At 54.6% G+C, this 15,275-nt stretch overlaps 7 protein-coding genes across 7 annotated transcripts; 4 read left to right on the forward strand and 3 right to left on the reverse strand.

Annotated features, from left to right (window-relative positions):
• Nucleotides 1–721: 721 nt before the first annotated feature.
• Nucleotides 722–2,960, forward strand: PUNSTDRAFT_144391 (uncharacterized protein; the record flags this gene model as incomplete). The annotated part of the gene is made up of 6 exons (XM_007384940.1): nucleotides 722–752; nucleotides 800–967; nucleotides 1,025–1,064; nucleotides 1,116–1,278; nucleotides 1,336–2,363; nucleotides 2,419–2,960. The coding sequence occupies 6 exons, from the start codon at nucleotides 722–724 to the stop codon at nucleotides 2,846–2,848; spliced, it is 1,860 nt and encodes a 619-aa protein (XP_007385002.1). The 3' UTR covers nucleotides 2,849–2,960.
• Nucleotides 2,961–3,282: 322 nt separating this feature from the next.
• On the forward strand, nucleotides 3,283–5,007 carry PUNSTDRAFT_144392 (protein serine/threonine phosphatase 2C; the record flags this gene model as incomplete). The annotated part of the gene is made up of 3 exons (XM_007384941.1): nucleotides 3,283–3,626; nucleotides 3,687–4,736; nucleotides 4,789–5,007. 3 exons carry the CDS (start codon nucleotides 3,283–3,285, stop codon nucleotides 4,874–4,876), a joined length of 1,482 nt encoding a protein of 493 aa, XP_007385003.1. The 3' UTR covers nucleotides 4,877–5,007.
• A 1,416-nt stretch (nucleotides 5,008–6,423) lies between these two features.
• Nucleotides 6,424–7,113, reverse strand: PUNSTDRAFT_70309 (uncharacterized protein; the record flags this gene model as incomplete). The annotated part of the gene is made up of 2 exons (XM_007384942.1): nucleotides 6,424–6,474; nucleotides 6,526–7,113. The coding sequence occupies 2 exons, from the start codon at nucleotides 7,111–7,113 to the stop codon at nucleotides 6,424–6,426; spliced, it is 639 nt and encodes a 212-aa protein (XP_007385004.1).
• Nucleotides 7,114–7,231: 118 nt separating this feature from the next.
• PUNSTDRAFT_69658 (DUF221-domain-containing protein) lies at nucleotides 7,232–10,522 on the reverse strand (the record flags this gene model as incomplete). The annotated part of the gene is made up of 17 exons (XM_007384943.1): nucleotides 7,232–7,584; nucleotides 7,639–7,674; nucleotides 7,722–7,763; nucleotides 7,816–7,948; nucleotides 8,010–8,030; nucleotides 8,087–8,196; nucleotides 8,262–8,343; nucleotides 8,403–8,539; nucleotides 8,594–8,683; nucleotides 8,744–8,766; nucleotides 8,827–8,960; nucleotides 9,015–9,080; nucleotides 9,135–9,275; nucleotides 9,326–10,069; nucleotides 10,126–10,173; nucleotides 10,225–10,314; nucleotides 10,373–10,522. 17 exons carry the CDS (start codon nucleotides 10,520–10,522, stop codon nucleotides 7,232–7,234), a joined length of 2,400 nt encoding a protein of 799 aa, XP_007385005.1.
• A 368-nt stretch (nucleotides 10,523–10,890) lies between these two features.
• On the reverse strand, nucleotides 10,891–11,741 carry PUNSTDRAFT_135425 (uncharacterized protein; the record flags this gene model as incomplete). Its single annotated transcript, XM_007384944.1, has 3 exons — nucleotides 10,891–11,310; nucleotides 11,369–11,527; nucleotides 11,589–11,741. 3 exons carry the CDS (start codon nucleotides 11,739–11,741, stop codon nucleotides 10,891–10,893), a joined length of 732 nt encoding a protein of 243 aa, XP_007385006.1.
• A 476-nt stretch (nucleotides 11,742–12,217) lies between these two features.
• Nucleotides 12,218–12,671, forward strand: PUNSTDRAFT_70118 (DUF1077-domain-containing protein; the record flags this gene model as incomplete). Its single annotated transcript, XM_007384945.1, has 2 exons — nucleotides 12,218–12,389; nucleotides 12,451–12,671. Coding segments are annotated over 2 exons (393 nt in total), but the record flags the coding sequence as incomplete, so codon positions are not given.
• A 309-nt stretch (nucleotides 12,672–12,980) lies between these two features.
• PUNSTDRAFT_53245 (uncharacterized protein) lies at nucleotides 12,981–15,221 on the forward strand. Its single transcript, XM_007384946.1, has 8 exons — nucleotides 12,981–13,358; nucleotides 13,413–13,478; nucleotides 13,540–14,037; nucleotides 14,102–14,321; nucleotides 14,375–14,412; nucleotides 14,462–14,580; nucleotides 14,639–15,049; nucleotides 15,109–15,221. Exons 1-8 carry the CDS (start codon nucleotides 13,098–13,100, stop codon nucleotides 15,116–15,118), a joined length of 1,623 nt encoding a protein of 540 aa, XP_007385008.1. The 5' UTR covers nucleotides 12,981–13,097; the 3' UTR covers nucleotides 15,119–15,221.
• The last annotated feature ends 54 nt before the right edge of the window (nucleotides 15,222–15,275 follow it).

Below are 15,275 nucleotides of genomic sequence, written 5' to 3' on the forward strand. Positions count from 1 at the left end.
AACACATAACAGAAGCGTCCGGTGAGTTCAATGGAGAACCATACGCTGTACGGCGATGAAGCACCGCATTGTACTCCGCCCCTGCATGACGTATTTCATCGTGGATGGATGCGAAGAATGGGTGGACGTGCGCTGAAAGATCTTGTTGCGCACCCGTTCTGTCCTGTTGGTGCCGAAGAACAGGAGGGATATGCATGTGCTCCCGTGTGGACGCCCGAACATCTGCTTCACAGCTTCCCGGCGCGTTGTGACTGACACGATAGCAGCTATGAATAGCCGCGCATTCGTCATCGAGGACCTTCGTGAGCGCGCAAGGAATAAGAAAGGGCACGCGCACCACTTCCTGAGATCCAGCAGAGATACTGTTAGGGCCATATTGCTCACGGGAAGGGTGTTGTGTTAATAATACACTTACCCTACGACCCGGCAGTGGCGTCCATATCATGGTTCCTGATGTGAAGGGAGTAACGTGTTGCGATGAATCCAGCAGCGTTCACTGGGTAACCTGAGCCTAAAGTCCGAGAGTAATGCTCCTTGCGGCGTCCACTGTCGAAGAGGTGCATACTAGCACACCGGACTGGCGAAACGACGAGTAATCAGACAGTCCACGGTGACGTTGACCTCTCCATCCCACATTCATGTGCGATTCCACTCATACGAGGCCTCGCCCGGAAGGTTTATCTTAGGGACTGGCCGTCGTACATGAGGCTTGATGAGAGATATGGTCATTGCGGCGGCTGCCGCTGGGGAAGGTGATGGTCCAGAATTGAGTTGCGAGGCTGTGCTTTTACGTGTTTAGTGACCGTGGGAGCCGAGGTGTTTCACGCGTTCACCACCAACCTCGACGCCATCGACGACGCCGACCGGATACCCCCCCGCTCGCCGCGGGCCACGATGAGCAGACGCGAGTCTCGCGCCTCCCTCATAGGAGTCCGCCAGAATGACGCCCTCTCCGAGTTCGAGAACTGTACGTCCTATCTCTCGGCTATGACCGCTGGAGCCACGCCTCATCCTGTTGATATAGTCAAGAAGAAATTCCTCCTCGCGAACAAGCACATCACAAAGTATGAGATGGATTGATCTCTCGCGTAGAATGTGTTCTTATGGCTGCGCAGACTAAACTCGACATTGAGCACGAAGATCGAGGAGTTAAATGCGCAAATATCAACCCTCTACGTCGAGAACCTCCGCCTCCGCGCCTCCGAGATCGCACTCAAATCCCAGCTTAAACGCGAGCGAGCCAAATCGCAGAAGATAATGGCAGAAGCCGACTCCGCAGTTCGTACCATACCAGATCCATACCGCGTGTATCTCTCAATATCCACTGCTTTCTAGATCGCCAATTTCACCAAGCATTTCGGCTTCCTTCACGAATCATACAATGTCCCTCGCGGCGCCCCATCCTCTCCCCAGCGAGACCCGCCACCCCCTCGAGCACGCCGACCCGTCCCCGATCCCAACGCATCCCCTCCCGTTCCGCGCCTTGCCCGTGCCCCTACGATACCTGGTATTTACGAAGAAGACGAAGAAGGGTCCCATTCAGAAGAACCTCCCAGCCCTACCCCTGCACGTCGGAGGACGAAGCCTCGTACCTCGATATCTACTTCCAGCTCATCCTCACGCCTCCCCTTACCGACTCGCGTCAGCTCTCCTCCACCAGTTGACCTCGAAGAACAACTCGCCCGCAGAAGGAAGCCGACGCGGCGACAGAGTGGGCTGTTGGCGAAGGTCTCCTCGGACTCGTCCTCGCTTTCCGGCGTAGAGCGCCCGCCGAGCCCTGCATACGGCTCCCCCGCGCGCCTCGAGGCCGGACGTGCGGAAAGGGCGAACGAGGTGGTCGCGACGGGTGCTCTGGTTGACGCCGACGAGGATATCGACGAGGTCGTCGTCTTGCCTCGGCGGAAGGACAGGGACCGGGGTTCGGATCAAGACAGGGACAAGAAGGCGACGAAGTCTAGTCGCAGCGGCGAGAGCGGCAAGGAGCGCAAACGACACCGCGACGGGGACGAGGGCTACGACCGATCATCCGAGCAATCCAAGTCGAACCACAAGTTTCAGGACGTCACCAACTCGCCGCGGTCGCGGAGCCGCGACAGGGCCGCCCCCGGTGCTTTGGCAGCGGCGGCCAAGGAACTGGGCAGCGATAGGCAGCGTACACCGGATCAGGACGCTGACGCGCTCTTTGGTACTCGCACGTTCCTGACTACGCCTGTCACTACCCCGCCTGCTCCTGATGCCTACCCGACCTCGGAGAGCTCAAGCCCGCCTGAACCGTCCTCGCTTGACCCCAATATGGAGACAGACGATAACAGGGGACGACGAGCGAGGAAGAGTGTTAACTATGCGGAACCAAAGCTGAACACGTATGTGTATTATTGATCGGCCAGCGAATTCTGGCTGACGCTTGTCCCCTTGTAGTAAAATGCGCAAGCCGGCCGGCGCAGACCCAGCTCCAACCGTAACGAAGCGGAAGCGGATGTCGACTTCGTCGTCTGCGCCCAACTCCCGAGGATCCGATACCTCTGCACCCGCACAACCAGGGCAGTCCGAGATCCCCCTTGCCGATGGCGACGACACGGCACGTCGCGGCGAGGACTCGCCTGCGGTAGTGCGTCGTTCACGAAAGATGCGCCCCGGCGAGATGGATCGAGCAGATGAACAGGAGGACGAGAGCGAAGGTACCCAAGCAGACGCCGAGATTGGCTTTGGTACACGTCGGGATTGGTCCGAGGCCGTTCCCAATTCCACGAGCCTCGGTCGACGGCGAAGTGCGCAGATAGCGCAGGCGAGGATTGGGATCATCACTATGGAGGCTGCGGAGGAGCGCCGTCATAGCCTCGCCATATAGGCGACAATGTCTTCTGCCTATCGAGGAGTGTTCACATCAAGATTTCGAGCGGTGATCATGAACGTACGGCGCGGAGGACCGGAGACCGCCCCTCTCATTAACCTATTTACCCCCCTTACTCTCTTTTTACGTCGATGCACGCACATGCCTACTAAGCTATGGTGGTATTCTGACTCTAGACGTTATGTTACTCCGTGATATGGGCCGACAAGGTATGATGTATATGTGCATGTATTTGTATAATGGTAATTGGTCGGTTTTCACGTCGTACATACATATATCTCTCGCGAGGCGACAGCGCCGCTGTGGCTCAAAGCAAACGCGAATGTGTAACCGAAATGACTGTCCTCCTTCAGCCTTGAGAGTGGAGTGCGCCAAGGCAGCCTGACTGCGCACGCGAAGCTTTGCTGCCCGCTGCGTGTACTTATGGCACCATGACCTTCACTAAGGCTTTCCAGCGGCGAGGTCTGCACGCGACTCGCAGAGCGGCGGGCACTGGCTACGGACACGGTCGTTATGCACTGGTCGCAGGAACGTCTGTCGCCATCGCTGCAGGTATCGTTGTCTCGATATCTGGCAAGGATAGGGCCCTGCAGCTGGACTCTGATAACAATCCGAATGTTCGCTCTCTGGCTTATGAGCGTCGTCCTTCCAAAGGAGAACATCTGCGAAAACTCGATCGCACGACAATTGATCAAAGACTCAACGCAGGCGCAGAGTCGCATGTGGTCGACACCCGCAGTGGAATATATCGCTATGACGTGGCTCAACTAGCGAGGTGAATCTGCGAAATTGCGTTCGGATAGGAGAAACGCTCATATTGTTCCATTCTCAATAGCAACCAGCCGTGCGAGGATGAGCATACAGAAGTTCAGCTACCTGTCCCCTCTGGTATCTGGTCCTTCTTCGCCGTCATGGACGGCCATAGTGGAGGAGAGACCAGTAAATGGTTACGAGAGAACCTCATACCTGCTGTTGCCGGCGCCCTCGCTGACCTCTATGGTGCGGTATCGCGACAGTGTTCATACGTATCCCTACCTGAGGCAGATATCGAAAAGAATATCAAAGCGACTTTTCTACGATTGGACGACGACATTGTCAATGACGCGGTTGAACGAGCTCTTGCCTCCGAATCCAAGGAGGCAGCTGTGCAGCTTCTGGCTCCGGCTTACGCGGGATCATGTGCATTGCTGGCTTTCTACGAGTCCGACAGCCGAATACTCCGCGTCGCCATCACAGGGGACTCCCGTGCAATTTTGGGACGTCGCGTGCAGGATGCAAACGGACGAACTCGCTACGAAGTCCGATTGCTGTCGACGGAACAAGACGGGCACAACGTGGCCGAGGAATATCGTCTGAACGCCGAACATCTTGGCGAAGTTGTGGTCAAGAACGGTCGTGTACTGAGCATGGGACCCTCCCGGGCGTTCGGAGACGCACGCTACAAGTGGGGCAGGGACGTCCAGGCAAGGCTCAAGAGGACATATCTCGGACGATCCATCTTCCCCGACGTCAAGACGCCGCCCTACCTGACGGCTGAGCCAGAGTTAACCATGACGAAGATTAAGCCAGGGGACTTCATGATTATGGCGTCCGATGGGCTTTGGGAGAGCCTCAGTAGCGAGGATGCGGTGGGTCTTGTAGGGTGGTGGCTAGAAGGCAAGCACGATACATCAACGAAGGAACCGAAGCATCTTCCCGTGGTTGCCGATGAGGAAAGCCTCGAGGGACCGTCAGTACGCTATCGACAGTGGAACACGAAGCAGCGCTTTGTCAACGTCGACAGCAACGCAGCGACGCATCTCATCAGGAACGCACTGGGGGGATCTGATCAGGACTTGTTAGCGGCATTATTGAGCATGGGGTCTGCTCGGTCTCGAGTTTACAGGCGAGCTTCTGACCCTCTGTTCATTTCCGTTGACTGACAAGATCTTGACCAGGGACGATATCACAGCTACCGTAGTGTTCTTCAACGATGAATCAGATTCATCTAATGGCTCCACCGCCGTTCCAACACAGTCCTCTTGACGTCTACGCTCCCCGCCGGTGAGTGACCGAGCAAACACGGGCGCACTATCCGGCCAGATTTTGGAGGAGTATTCGTCTGCAAACCAAACCGCCCGCGATATCGAATGTCACATGTCGTTCATCAAGCCGGGCCAGAAACAGTCACTCCCAGGTTTTCCTTGGTTCAGCTGTGATGGTGTAGAGCCCGCATAACTTATGATATATCATGGTGACCCGACCGGGATATACCGATCCGGGACCGGATCACGTGCGCGTTCGTTGGTACTTAAGTTTGCGATATGGTTGTCTTTCCCCTTCACCTAGACCACGACAGCCCGAAAGCCGCGATGCTCACCCCCTACAGACGTTTCGCACGTCTCTCAGCTCGTGAGCGGGATAAGGTCTGAGCATTCTAGTCCTCCTCGACCGACTCTAGCAGGGTCCGGCTGTAACACGCCGAGTGGTGCACCAGACAAACAGTCGTGCTCCTTCTGACCCGGAGACCCTGGCCACCAGGAGAGGGCGGGGACGCTGGCTTTGGGAAACACCACGAGGACTGGGCGAGCAACACAACACCTCCGTCTGCACATGTCGTGGCGCCAGAAGGGTTTCGGCCTTTTGGGTTCCTCGACACCATCTACCATCGGCGCCATCCGTCTTCGGGCGGCGTTTGGGCCTTTGAAACCGAACGAACCTTACGGGGAGCAAGTCGATTCGTCGACAGTCGCGTGCCGGTCATTGTACCGGTTTGGCAATTGCCAATCTCCTATGCACTCTGATCAGACGATGTTACACTCCCGACACATCGAGCGCTCAGCTCCGTGTTGGTCTCTTTGGGTAGCGTTCCAGCACCCAGACCCGGCATCCCTAGCCGCGGACTTGGCATCCCAGCCAAGAGCACGCCCGACGTGGCGTTGCATCGGGTTGCATTCAGCACCCAGACCCCGCCCTCCCCGGCGGTGACCCTCCCCTATAGCGAGGAGTCCTGTGTAGCAAATTCAACGTCTTGTGCATACGGTCGCGCGGCCCTCAAGCCTGCGCGTTTGTGACCACCGCCTTAGGTGGCACGTCCCTCTCGCCGTTTGGCGAGAGGCGCTTTGCTGCTGACCAAGCGCGAAGGACGGCCTCTCCATTGGAGTAGTCGGTGGAGTGGATCGCGACCCGCTTATTTGGTTTCCCGCTCTTGCAGGGTGTCCTGTGGGAGGGCGCACGAGGTAGACGGGTGTATGATGGTGGTCCATGTATGTGTTCTTGTCCTTTGGTGCACTTCGCGGCTCGCATCTTTGCGAAACTCGATTCAGACTACTCTTGGGCTGTCGCGCCAAATTTTTTCCATCCCCATGCTCTTTTCGAGCAGTTCCTGCGATATTTGAATATATCCTATGCTTAGTACATCAACGCAATGATTATGGGACTGAGCGGAGTGATGATGATGGTCAATCGCCCCATGTGCTGGATCTTTTCCTGAAAAACGTAACATTAACATGGCAATCATTGTCGATACAGGTTCGACAAATAACATGAGAAATGCGATGAAGTGTCGTAACGAACGCGCAAACGTTTCCAATTCATCGATCATGACCGCCAGACCATTCTTCGTCTGGAGGATTTCGGGTGACCTGCAGGTGTATATCGTCAGTACCATGCCACACCCTTCTGCATGTACCTACCTCTACGGTTCCCTTGGCATCCATCGACGACCCCAGATCGCTGGCATCCACGCCGGCTTTCTTAAACTCCTCCACCAGCAACTCGCTGAATCCAAAAGTATCCTTGGGCAGCCATACCCACATCTGATCCTCATACGTGGACGGATGATCAAATGCATGATCTTCAAACTCTTCGTCCTCCGATTCTTCGCCTTCACCCCTTAACGCCTCCGCGGGGGGATCGAACGCGGGGAAAGGCGTGGGTTTCTTCTCCGACTCGCCCGATCTGCGGCTCCGACTCGAAGACTTCGTCTGACCTGAGCGCCGAGAGGCACCGGATGTAGGTCGATCGAGCTCCTTCGCATCTTCTAACACCTGCTTGGACGTTCCCGCCGGGGCCGACGTGCCATGGGCAGCTTCCTGCGTGATGCCTTGCCCATCTGTCTCGTGCGTCGTCGGCCCATCTGCTAAGCCTCGACCCTTCTCGGGTTTGGCGTCGACTTGGCTGTCTTTACTGTTGCCTGTACGCTGGCCTTCGCCTACCTGTTCAGCTATATGCGTCTTGAAGGCTGTAGTAGGAGGAGCAACAATCTTCTTGAGCGGGCGCATCCGCCGGCGGACAACAGACTTTATGCCTATGCCCCGTAAGTTGAGGGTATGGCAAACATTGGATAAATTCAACATACGATCGCGGTTGAACAGGTCAATGACCTCTTCTTCCGCCTGGTTAAGCGGACCAGGCAGTGGGATAGGCACGCCGTCGTGAGGTTGCGTGGTGCTGTGCTTCCTGTATCGTTGTGCCATCTTCTTTGTCGCCAGGGACATCGGTAAATACTCCGTGATAGCTACATGCGTCGATTATGAGAGAACGCCATGGCTGTATGCGTGGACCGTTGCACGTACGCTTGAAACTCCTCGTTACGAGCAACTGATAGGCAAAGGTTATGGCCAGGAGAATCAACATCAAGACACCTTCGACGATGGGCCCTGCGGCCGAAACCGTCGGCGCGGTGATAGCGCCGGGAACCTTCAGGAAGAACAAGCATGCGAGGCAAATCTGTTCGATATACAGTCCGACAACTGTGATGACAGCATCGGCAAAGCTGATTGGAGAATACGACAGAATGGACTCACAAAAGTTCGAGACTGCAATAGGGAAGTATAAGCCGCCTTGTGCGATGTCAGCATGATGTCTTTACCAACTTCTACAAACGTACCAGTTTCAGCTTCCTCCGGCTGATCGAAAACCTGCGTAAGCACTGAGAACAGGCTCGTCAGATTTGGGCTACGCGGCTATGAGAGTGAGCTTACAAAACTTCCAGGCTACATATAAGAGCGAAAAGCCGAGTAGCGCAAGCCCGTTAATGAGCGGTGAGATCACAGAATAGGCGAACCCTATCGTTGCGAGCAGTGAAAGACGGGGAAGAGTAGTACCGAAGTCCGCCTAGTAAACCGAGTTATCGATATGGGACGGATTCAATTAAGGGAAGTTCGGCAATACACACGGATGGCATGAGGAAGGTTACCTGATAACGCAATCTGATGGTGAGCATCGGTCTATGCGAGTATTTCAAAGACCTACGCCGTAGGCCTGCCTCGGTGTCCTCCCGAGGAACCATTTCTTGACGTAATGCATTATGAGCGGTCCAAGTTGAATCAACGCGCTCGCAGCTCCACTTAGACCTTGCGTGGCTATTGCGTGGAAGAAGCCGCCTTAGTTACGCTCCATGCCTCACCTGAGATATGTCAAGACTTACCCATGTATGTCAAGAAGAATATAGCTGCATTTGGTAAGTTCCTCGCGAGGTTCTCGACGGCTTGTGCGGGCGTAGCGAGTATCTATGGACGAAAGCGGGTTCAGATCATAGATCACAGAAAGATGCCGAGTGCGTTCTCACCTGAGCAATCGCGGATGTGATGCCGGAGGTAAGTGTGACGATGAGGAAGCCGTGTATCACAAGGAGCGCAAAGTAACGCTTGTAGACGCTGACGTCGACCAGAGAATGCAGCGGGATGCATTCATAAACCGCCAAAACTAGCATCCATACGTTAAGCAAAGGGAGGTAACGTATGCCCTCGAATGACGCACATCGTAGGATCATGGGAAGAAGTAGCATGAGTATAGCAAGTAGTATCGGAGGTAAAACGCCCGTAATAATTCCGGGTACGGGCGTCGGCGCTGTTGGGACCACGATCATCAGTTAGGATCATCGAGCAACTCTCAAAGTCCGGAACCTACCCTTGCAAACCCAGCGTAACCATCTAAAAACCATGCGATGTGAGTATAGGATCATGCAACGATATCGCGTGTGAAAGACAGACCTGGCCTCTGAGCAAAGGCCCTCCAGATTGCTGACTGTCCCCACGAAGGCGACGGGGAACGCCCATAGGATGATGAGGGCAATGGTCGCGGCCCAGGATATGACATATCGTGTCCGGACCTCGTAAGCACCATCCTGGCAGAGTGTCGTTCAGTGTTGGTGATAGCCAGAACCCACATGGACACCTACATCTAAGTTCTTCCAGATCACGTCTCTGGGAGTCACTTCGAGCCATTTGTCGGCCATCATCAAGGGCTAGAAATACTTGGGTAAGCTAGTGTGGTCCCGTGAAAGGTTTTGCATACTGACCTCATGGTAGCTGACACATTGTGCCAAGACGTGCGCGCCGAGTTGCAGATTACATTCGATGAAGGCGGAGCCCAGGGGCTTCTCGTTGCCTAGCCGGTGACGCAGCTGATCGATTTCCTCGTTCAAGCGCCCGATCTCGTCCTGGGCGCAACGTATTAGACGATAAGGTATAGCAGATGTTTATATCCTACCTTGCAGTACTCGATCGTGTCCACTTTACGTCCTATTCCCAGAGCATGCAATGGACCGATCCTATGCCTCGGCCATTGGCTTTCCGGTACGAGATCCTTCAAGGAGTCTAACGATGCGGCCTGCGGCTTGAGAGGATCGGGATCAAAGACGGATTGCGGGAGGTTGAGCTTCTCCGCGTCCGTCTCCAGTTTTCCCTTTCTCCGCATCTTATCGACCTTCTTGACCTCCTTTGTATGGGCGGACTGGCGACGGTTCCAATTCTTCGTCGCGGTGCGGAGGAGCTTGGAGCACGCCTTTTCCAGTTGGGCACAGGCCTTCTGTCTTTCTTCAAATTTCTTGTTGAGCTCCTTGGTATCGCGATAGATCCATATGTGTTCCACGCCTCCAGGCACGAAACTGGCGAACTCCCGTAGTTGATGTTCTTCGCCCAGCTCCTCCGGGAGCGAAGTGACAAGGACCGTTCGAGCGCGGGCTTGGTGCGAGTGCGACTTGCTGATCAGATATTGGTGCCGAATATGCACGAAGTGGAGCATCTCGCGACGGATCATATAAAAAACGAAGAAGGTGAGCAGGTATATGACGACGATGTGTGCGGCGAGCCGATTGTCCAGGGAAGACGTGATATTGCTCCAGGAAAGCTTGGTGAGGCCTTGTTGGGACGAGCCTCTGACATCCGCAGCGTCGACCGGGAGCAAGATAGGCCAGGTGACGAGCGTGAAAACGAAGAATATGATGATAACCATCTTCCAGAGGAACCGGTCAGCGACTGAGAAAGGCGAGAAACTGATGCATGTCGTACTTTCATCCATCGTAAAAACATGTACGCGTCCAATCCATTCTTATGAATCTGTCGTGCTACGATCAGTATTGAGGATTGTCGCGGAAGGTATCAACTGACAATATCCTTGGGGTTGGACAGCAGTACGGCAGGCACCCATCGCCATATGCCTGTGGGCAGCTCTTGCGCACGTTTGTCGGGCGGAGGGAGCTACGGCAAGACTGTCATGGTGCGGATCTTATGCCATTCGATCCCACTTTGCACGTACGAATGTCCGAGGGGTATATATGCGCCCTAATCGCGACTTGAGGATCGTGAAAGCACCAACTTCCACCGCCAAGAGCGCAACATTCGTCACCAGCGAAGTGACGAAAGTCTGGGATGTTGTGCTACTGGCCTTCGCTGCCGTCGCCGACATCAAGCTGGTCGTTGTCGGAGAGCCTGATCACCAGTGTAGTATAGCACGAGTTGGAGCCGCGCTCGAGGGCGCCGGTTGATTTCCTTGATCCCATGGCGGAGGATATATGGCACACACGAGTGAAGCAGGCGTCATAGGCACGGGTGCCCCACGCGATCATGTGGTCAGAAAGGTCCCGACTAGGGTAACGTCAAAAAGTCACCGTCGATTGTTCACATATGTTAATAACTTTTGAGTTATTAACACGGTTTTTTACTCGAGTAAGTTACAGGAGTCGAGATCTGAGGGGCATGAACATGGCTCGAGATCGGGAATGCAATCGCATTTGGCCGATAACGATGGAAGTCTACAAGCGGATCGCATTTCGGTTACCATGGCTCATCCCAGTTGTATTCTTCCGAGTCGGTTTCGCCGGCGTCCTCAACATCTTCGGAAATCGAAACACCTCGACCAAATCTGCCTGCCAAGGCAGGTGCTCCAGGCACCGGTTTACTCGACAGCATATCGCGCAAAGCGCCTGAGCGGAGGTCAACATCCTCGTCGGTCACAATCCCGGCAGGGGATGCACCGGCGGGATCGTCGGTGTCGCGTTGAAGTGTCCTAACGCTTCCGCCCGATGTTCTCAGCGCCGCGCCGCCGTCGTCTTCGTCATCGGTGACATCGTCATCTGACGAGGCAGCTTGATCGGCGCGGGCTTGCTGGTGACCTTTGGCGATGTTCAGCATGTCCGCGCTCAAGTCTCGGAACTTCACTACTGGTCGCTTCCGCTCGGGACGCTTGACCTCCGCCTCATGAATCATATTTAGTGTGTCAGACAATGCCGAAGGAGAACTGAGAATGACATACCAGATGGTCGCCGTACCACTGATTGACCTGAATCATATCAATAAGTGTCTGTACCTTCTGCTTGCCACGAATCGACGAGTTGAGCCAGGTGATCTTGGAGCCTGTCCGTTCGTCGGGCATTGAGTTGGCCAGTATCGAGAATAGCTTGACAGCCAGTACCTAAATCATTGTACTCAGTGAGTGCGAGGACCCAAATAGCAGAACTTGTAAGTGAGCTTACCGCAAGGATGCGTGTGTCATTTCTGTGCTCAAACTCAGTCCACCACGACAGTGAGGTCTGACCGGCGTGCAGAGGCTTGTTAAACGGAGCTCGTCCGTGCCAGAAGTCGTCTAGCTGAGTCTTGCACGAGGTGACAAGGTCCTTGATCTTCATTTTGGGCAAGGTATGGCGCGGATTAGTGCCGGGGACATCGGACCGCCCCTTATGGGCTTCAACTTCGGCTTTGAGCATCGATTTCAGGTATGTCTTGACACGATTGAGTGCTCGGGGATTGGGGTCATTCGTGGAGTGTGAAGGAGGGAGTATGATCGATGATGAGAATGTTGATGGACGGATAAGGATGTCAGAGATCGGATATCCTAGACGTCGAGGACATCGCCACCGACGACCTTCTCGGCACCGCTGACGACGATGGCCACGACCGAAGTATCAAGGTGAGCACGGTAAACTTGATGAAAAGGCACAGCTCTCATGAGCCAAGGACACAGATGGCGTAACCTGCCTCCTCCTCCTGGCTTCTCCTCATCAGCTACGGTGAGTCTAGCTCCCATGACCGTGAACAAACTCCTCTAACTTTGCTTTAGTCCAAGGCACCAACGAAAGCCTCGAATGCGTCCAAGGCATCGTACGAGGAGCTGAAAGAGAAGCGTGCCTGGGATCTCGCCATCTCGCCAGCGAAGTCTTTACCGATGCAGGCTTTCATGCTGTACATGTCCGGCGGCGGCGTCCAGATATTCAGCATGGGCATCGTCTTTATGCTCTTGCTCTCGCCTTTCAAGAATCTTGCCGCCATCAATGACGGTGAGTTGCTGCATGTTCTATGAACTCGGCGCATGTCTGATGTACGACGTTGCAATCGCAGCCTTTGCCTCCTTCGCTCCCTCGAATGCGAACCCGAAGTCGCTCAGCACTCTCACGCTTCAGAAGCTGGCCTACGTTGCTTGCAACATCCTCACGCTGGCTCTTGGACTATGGAAATGCAGAAGTATGGGTTTGTTACCTACCGGAACTGGTGACTGGCTTGCGTTCGAAACACGAGGTTCTGTGAGTGGTCAAATTGACACATCACCGGATGTCCACTGATTCCTACTCGGATTCCTTCCCCGGCAGCCTCCTGAAATTTCCCTGTTCTAGATAGCGCTCTTGTATACCATAGCTACAGTTTCGTATAACGACTCATACGCCTTGTTTCCCACGCCCGATGCCGTCTCGGCGACCGCGTGTCGGCTCTGTCGGGTTTCGAAGAAGTTACTCCTTCCTCGTCCGGTCACAGTGGTTTGCCTCATGGATCAACTCGCGTTGCGCAACTGTCGTGAGAGTCATTCCATATCTCAAGGTCTGACTTGGCGCGTGTATGTTGCACTCCGTCCTGAGAATAACACAGCAGTAGTCGATCAAACCAGTGCTCGTGATAGGGGTACATAAGTACACCCCGGACTGTGGGCTATCAAGTGGGTACCAGGTCCTCCCGGAACAGCAATCCTCCAACGCTCCATCTGAACGATCAGCATGGGCGAGGAACGATACCCGCACCCTTTCACGGAAAAGGAGCAAGGAGAGTACTACGACTCGGATGAAGAAGGCGACTCCGAGAAGGATAACCCTCGGACGCTCATCGAGTTGCGCATGTGCGCGCTCTCTGCGACTATCCGAGAAAAGCCGGAGTGGTACAACAAGTTCCGCGACGCGAAGATCCAGGAGAAATGGAGAAAGGAGATCCAGGAGCAGCAGGCAGACTTACATGACAGTCAGAAGTTGACGTCGAACATGGTGCGTGGACCGGATTCGTATTCATCAAAGCGGAAGGCATTGACCAATCGCTAGGTGAACTATATAATGGAAGAACTTGACGCCTACGCTGCATTGCGGGACGCGGAAACAGGGATAGAGGTACGCTCTCATATGACAACATATACAGTCATGCTTCGCGGGTTGAGTATGATTGCACCAGGCTGGACCGTACGAGAAGATTTGGCGATCCGACCAACTCATCCCTCCTTCACTGAAAGCTAGCCTTGTGCAAGCCGTTCTCCCCCTCGAATCGGTACCTGACGATCAGAAGGATTGGCACCCGGGCTCTGACGGTCAAGTTTTGGATCTCGTTCACCCTTCTCTATACCCCATCGTGTACAGATGGACTGTGCGCACTACGGGCGAAATTGTCGACTCACCTGACGAAGACGATATGTTCACGTCCGTGATGTTTCAGTGGCTGCCGTCCGACTTCGACGTATCCTCCGATGGCTCTGTTCGTCTTGCGTCGCCCTACATCAACAACGTGCACCCCAACGATCATCGCGACCTGATGAACGTAATACCCCAAGTCCTGCAGCAGGCCGTACCAATGTTTGAACGTGTTCTGTCCGACTTGTCTCGGGAGAAGCCTTTACCGACACGGATTGAACTCGGCGATCGCAAGTTCCCGGCCTGTGTGTGGCCAGATGGAGACGTAAGCCGCCCGAACCCACTCCACCGCCCGTTACTGACGTTCGTCTTGCTTTGTCTCCATTCAGGTCCCTAATCCTTCGGATGACGACGACGACGACGAACAGTGGTATGATAACCAGCCAAAGGTTTGGCCGGAAAGTAAGCCACACTACGCTGGAAGCCTCGACGAGGTGCAGAGGACGGTCAGCTTGCACGGCCAACGGCTGCAAGTGATTGTGAAGCTGGCCAACATCGTGCTCACGCCGGACAAACCTGAGTATCCCGGCGGAAAATGGCACGTTGAAGGTGTGCTTCGTCGACGACGCAGTACCACTCTTATGTTCACCTTTGGCGATTAGGCATGAGGAACGAATCAATAGTTTCGTCTTTCATCTACGTACGTCCACAGGGTACCTGATAGCCCCTGATTACTCATTGGCTCTTAGTACTATGATTGCGGAAATACCACCGAATCCAGGTTATCCTTCCGCCATGCCGTTGCCGAACCTCGTTATCACTGCCAAGACGATTCATACTGCATGAAGCACCTTTACGGCATTGACAGGTGAGTGTCCGTGAAGGTACGCCAGACTCACGAACGGCTTCTCACTCTTCGCAACTAGAGATGATCCGTGCGTGCAAGAGGTCGGCAGCGTGATCACGAAGCAGGATCGCTGCATCGCCTTCCCGAACCTGTACCAACACCAAGTGTCCCCCTTCAAGCTAGCCGATCCCACGAAACCCGGACACCGCAAAATCCTCGTCTTCTTCCTCGTTGATCCGCACGTGAAGGTGCCCTCTGCGACCGACGTCGCTCCTCAGCAGCGTTCATGGGTGCGCAGGGCGATGGGTGAAGCGCCTGCGGGATCGTTGTGGAATAAGCTTCCGGTGGAGATCCTGGATTATATCGCCAATTACTCCTTCACCATGAGCGAGGACGAGGCGAAGCAGTATCGGCTGGAACTCATGAAGGAGCGCACCGTTTTCGTTGACACGGTTAACGAGGAGCGTTTCGGGCAAGAATTCAACATGTGGTATGTCAACTGCCCTACATTGACTGACTCCTGTGTATCGTCTAACGGTATGCACTCAGCGAACATTAAGGCCATCCGAGTCCTCACCGGTACGGTCAAGGACACGTCGACAGGCCGCGTAGCGCTCGAATACCTGATATGAATGTACTGCACAGAGCAATATATGATTTTCACCATTCAGGCGTTGTTGACTTCATAGCGTATCAAGAATCACCAATCAGTACAC

Source organism: Punctularia strigosozonata, assembly GCF_000264995.1.
Source record: "Punctularia strigosozonata HHB-11173 SS5 unplaced genomic scaffold PUNSTscaffold_8, whole genome shotgun sequence".
Taxonomy (NCBI): Eukaryota; Fungi; Basidiomycota; class Agaricomycetes; order Corticiales; family Punctulariaceae; genus Punctularia; species Punctularia strigosozonata.

Coding starts and splice junctions, on each gene's coding strand:
- PUNSTDRAFT_53245 (XM_007384946.1), top strand. CDS start 13,098: ATGGGCGAGGAACGATACCCGCACCCTTTCACGGAAAAGGAGCAAGGA. Junction 13,479..13,539: donor ACGCGGAAACAGGGATAGAG/GTACGCTCTCAT, acceptor TGATTGCACCAG/GCTGGACCGTACGAGAAGAT. Junction 14,581..14,638: donor CACCTTTACGGCATTGACAG/GTGAGTGTCCGT, acceptor CTTCGCAACTAG/AGATGATCCGTGCGTGCAAG.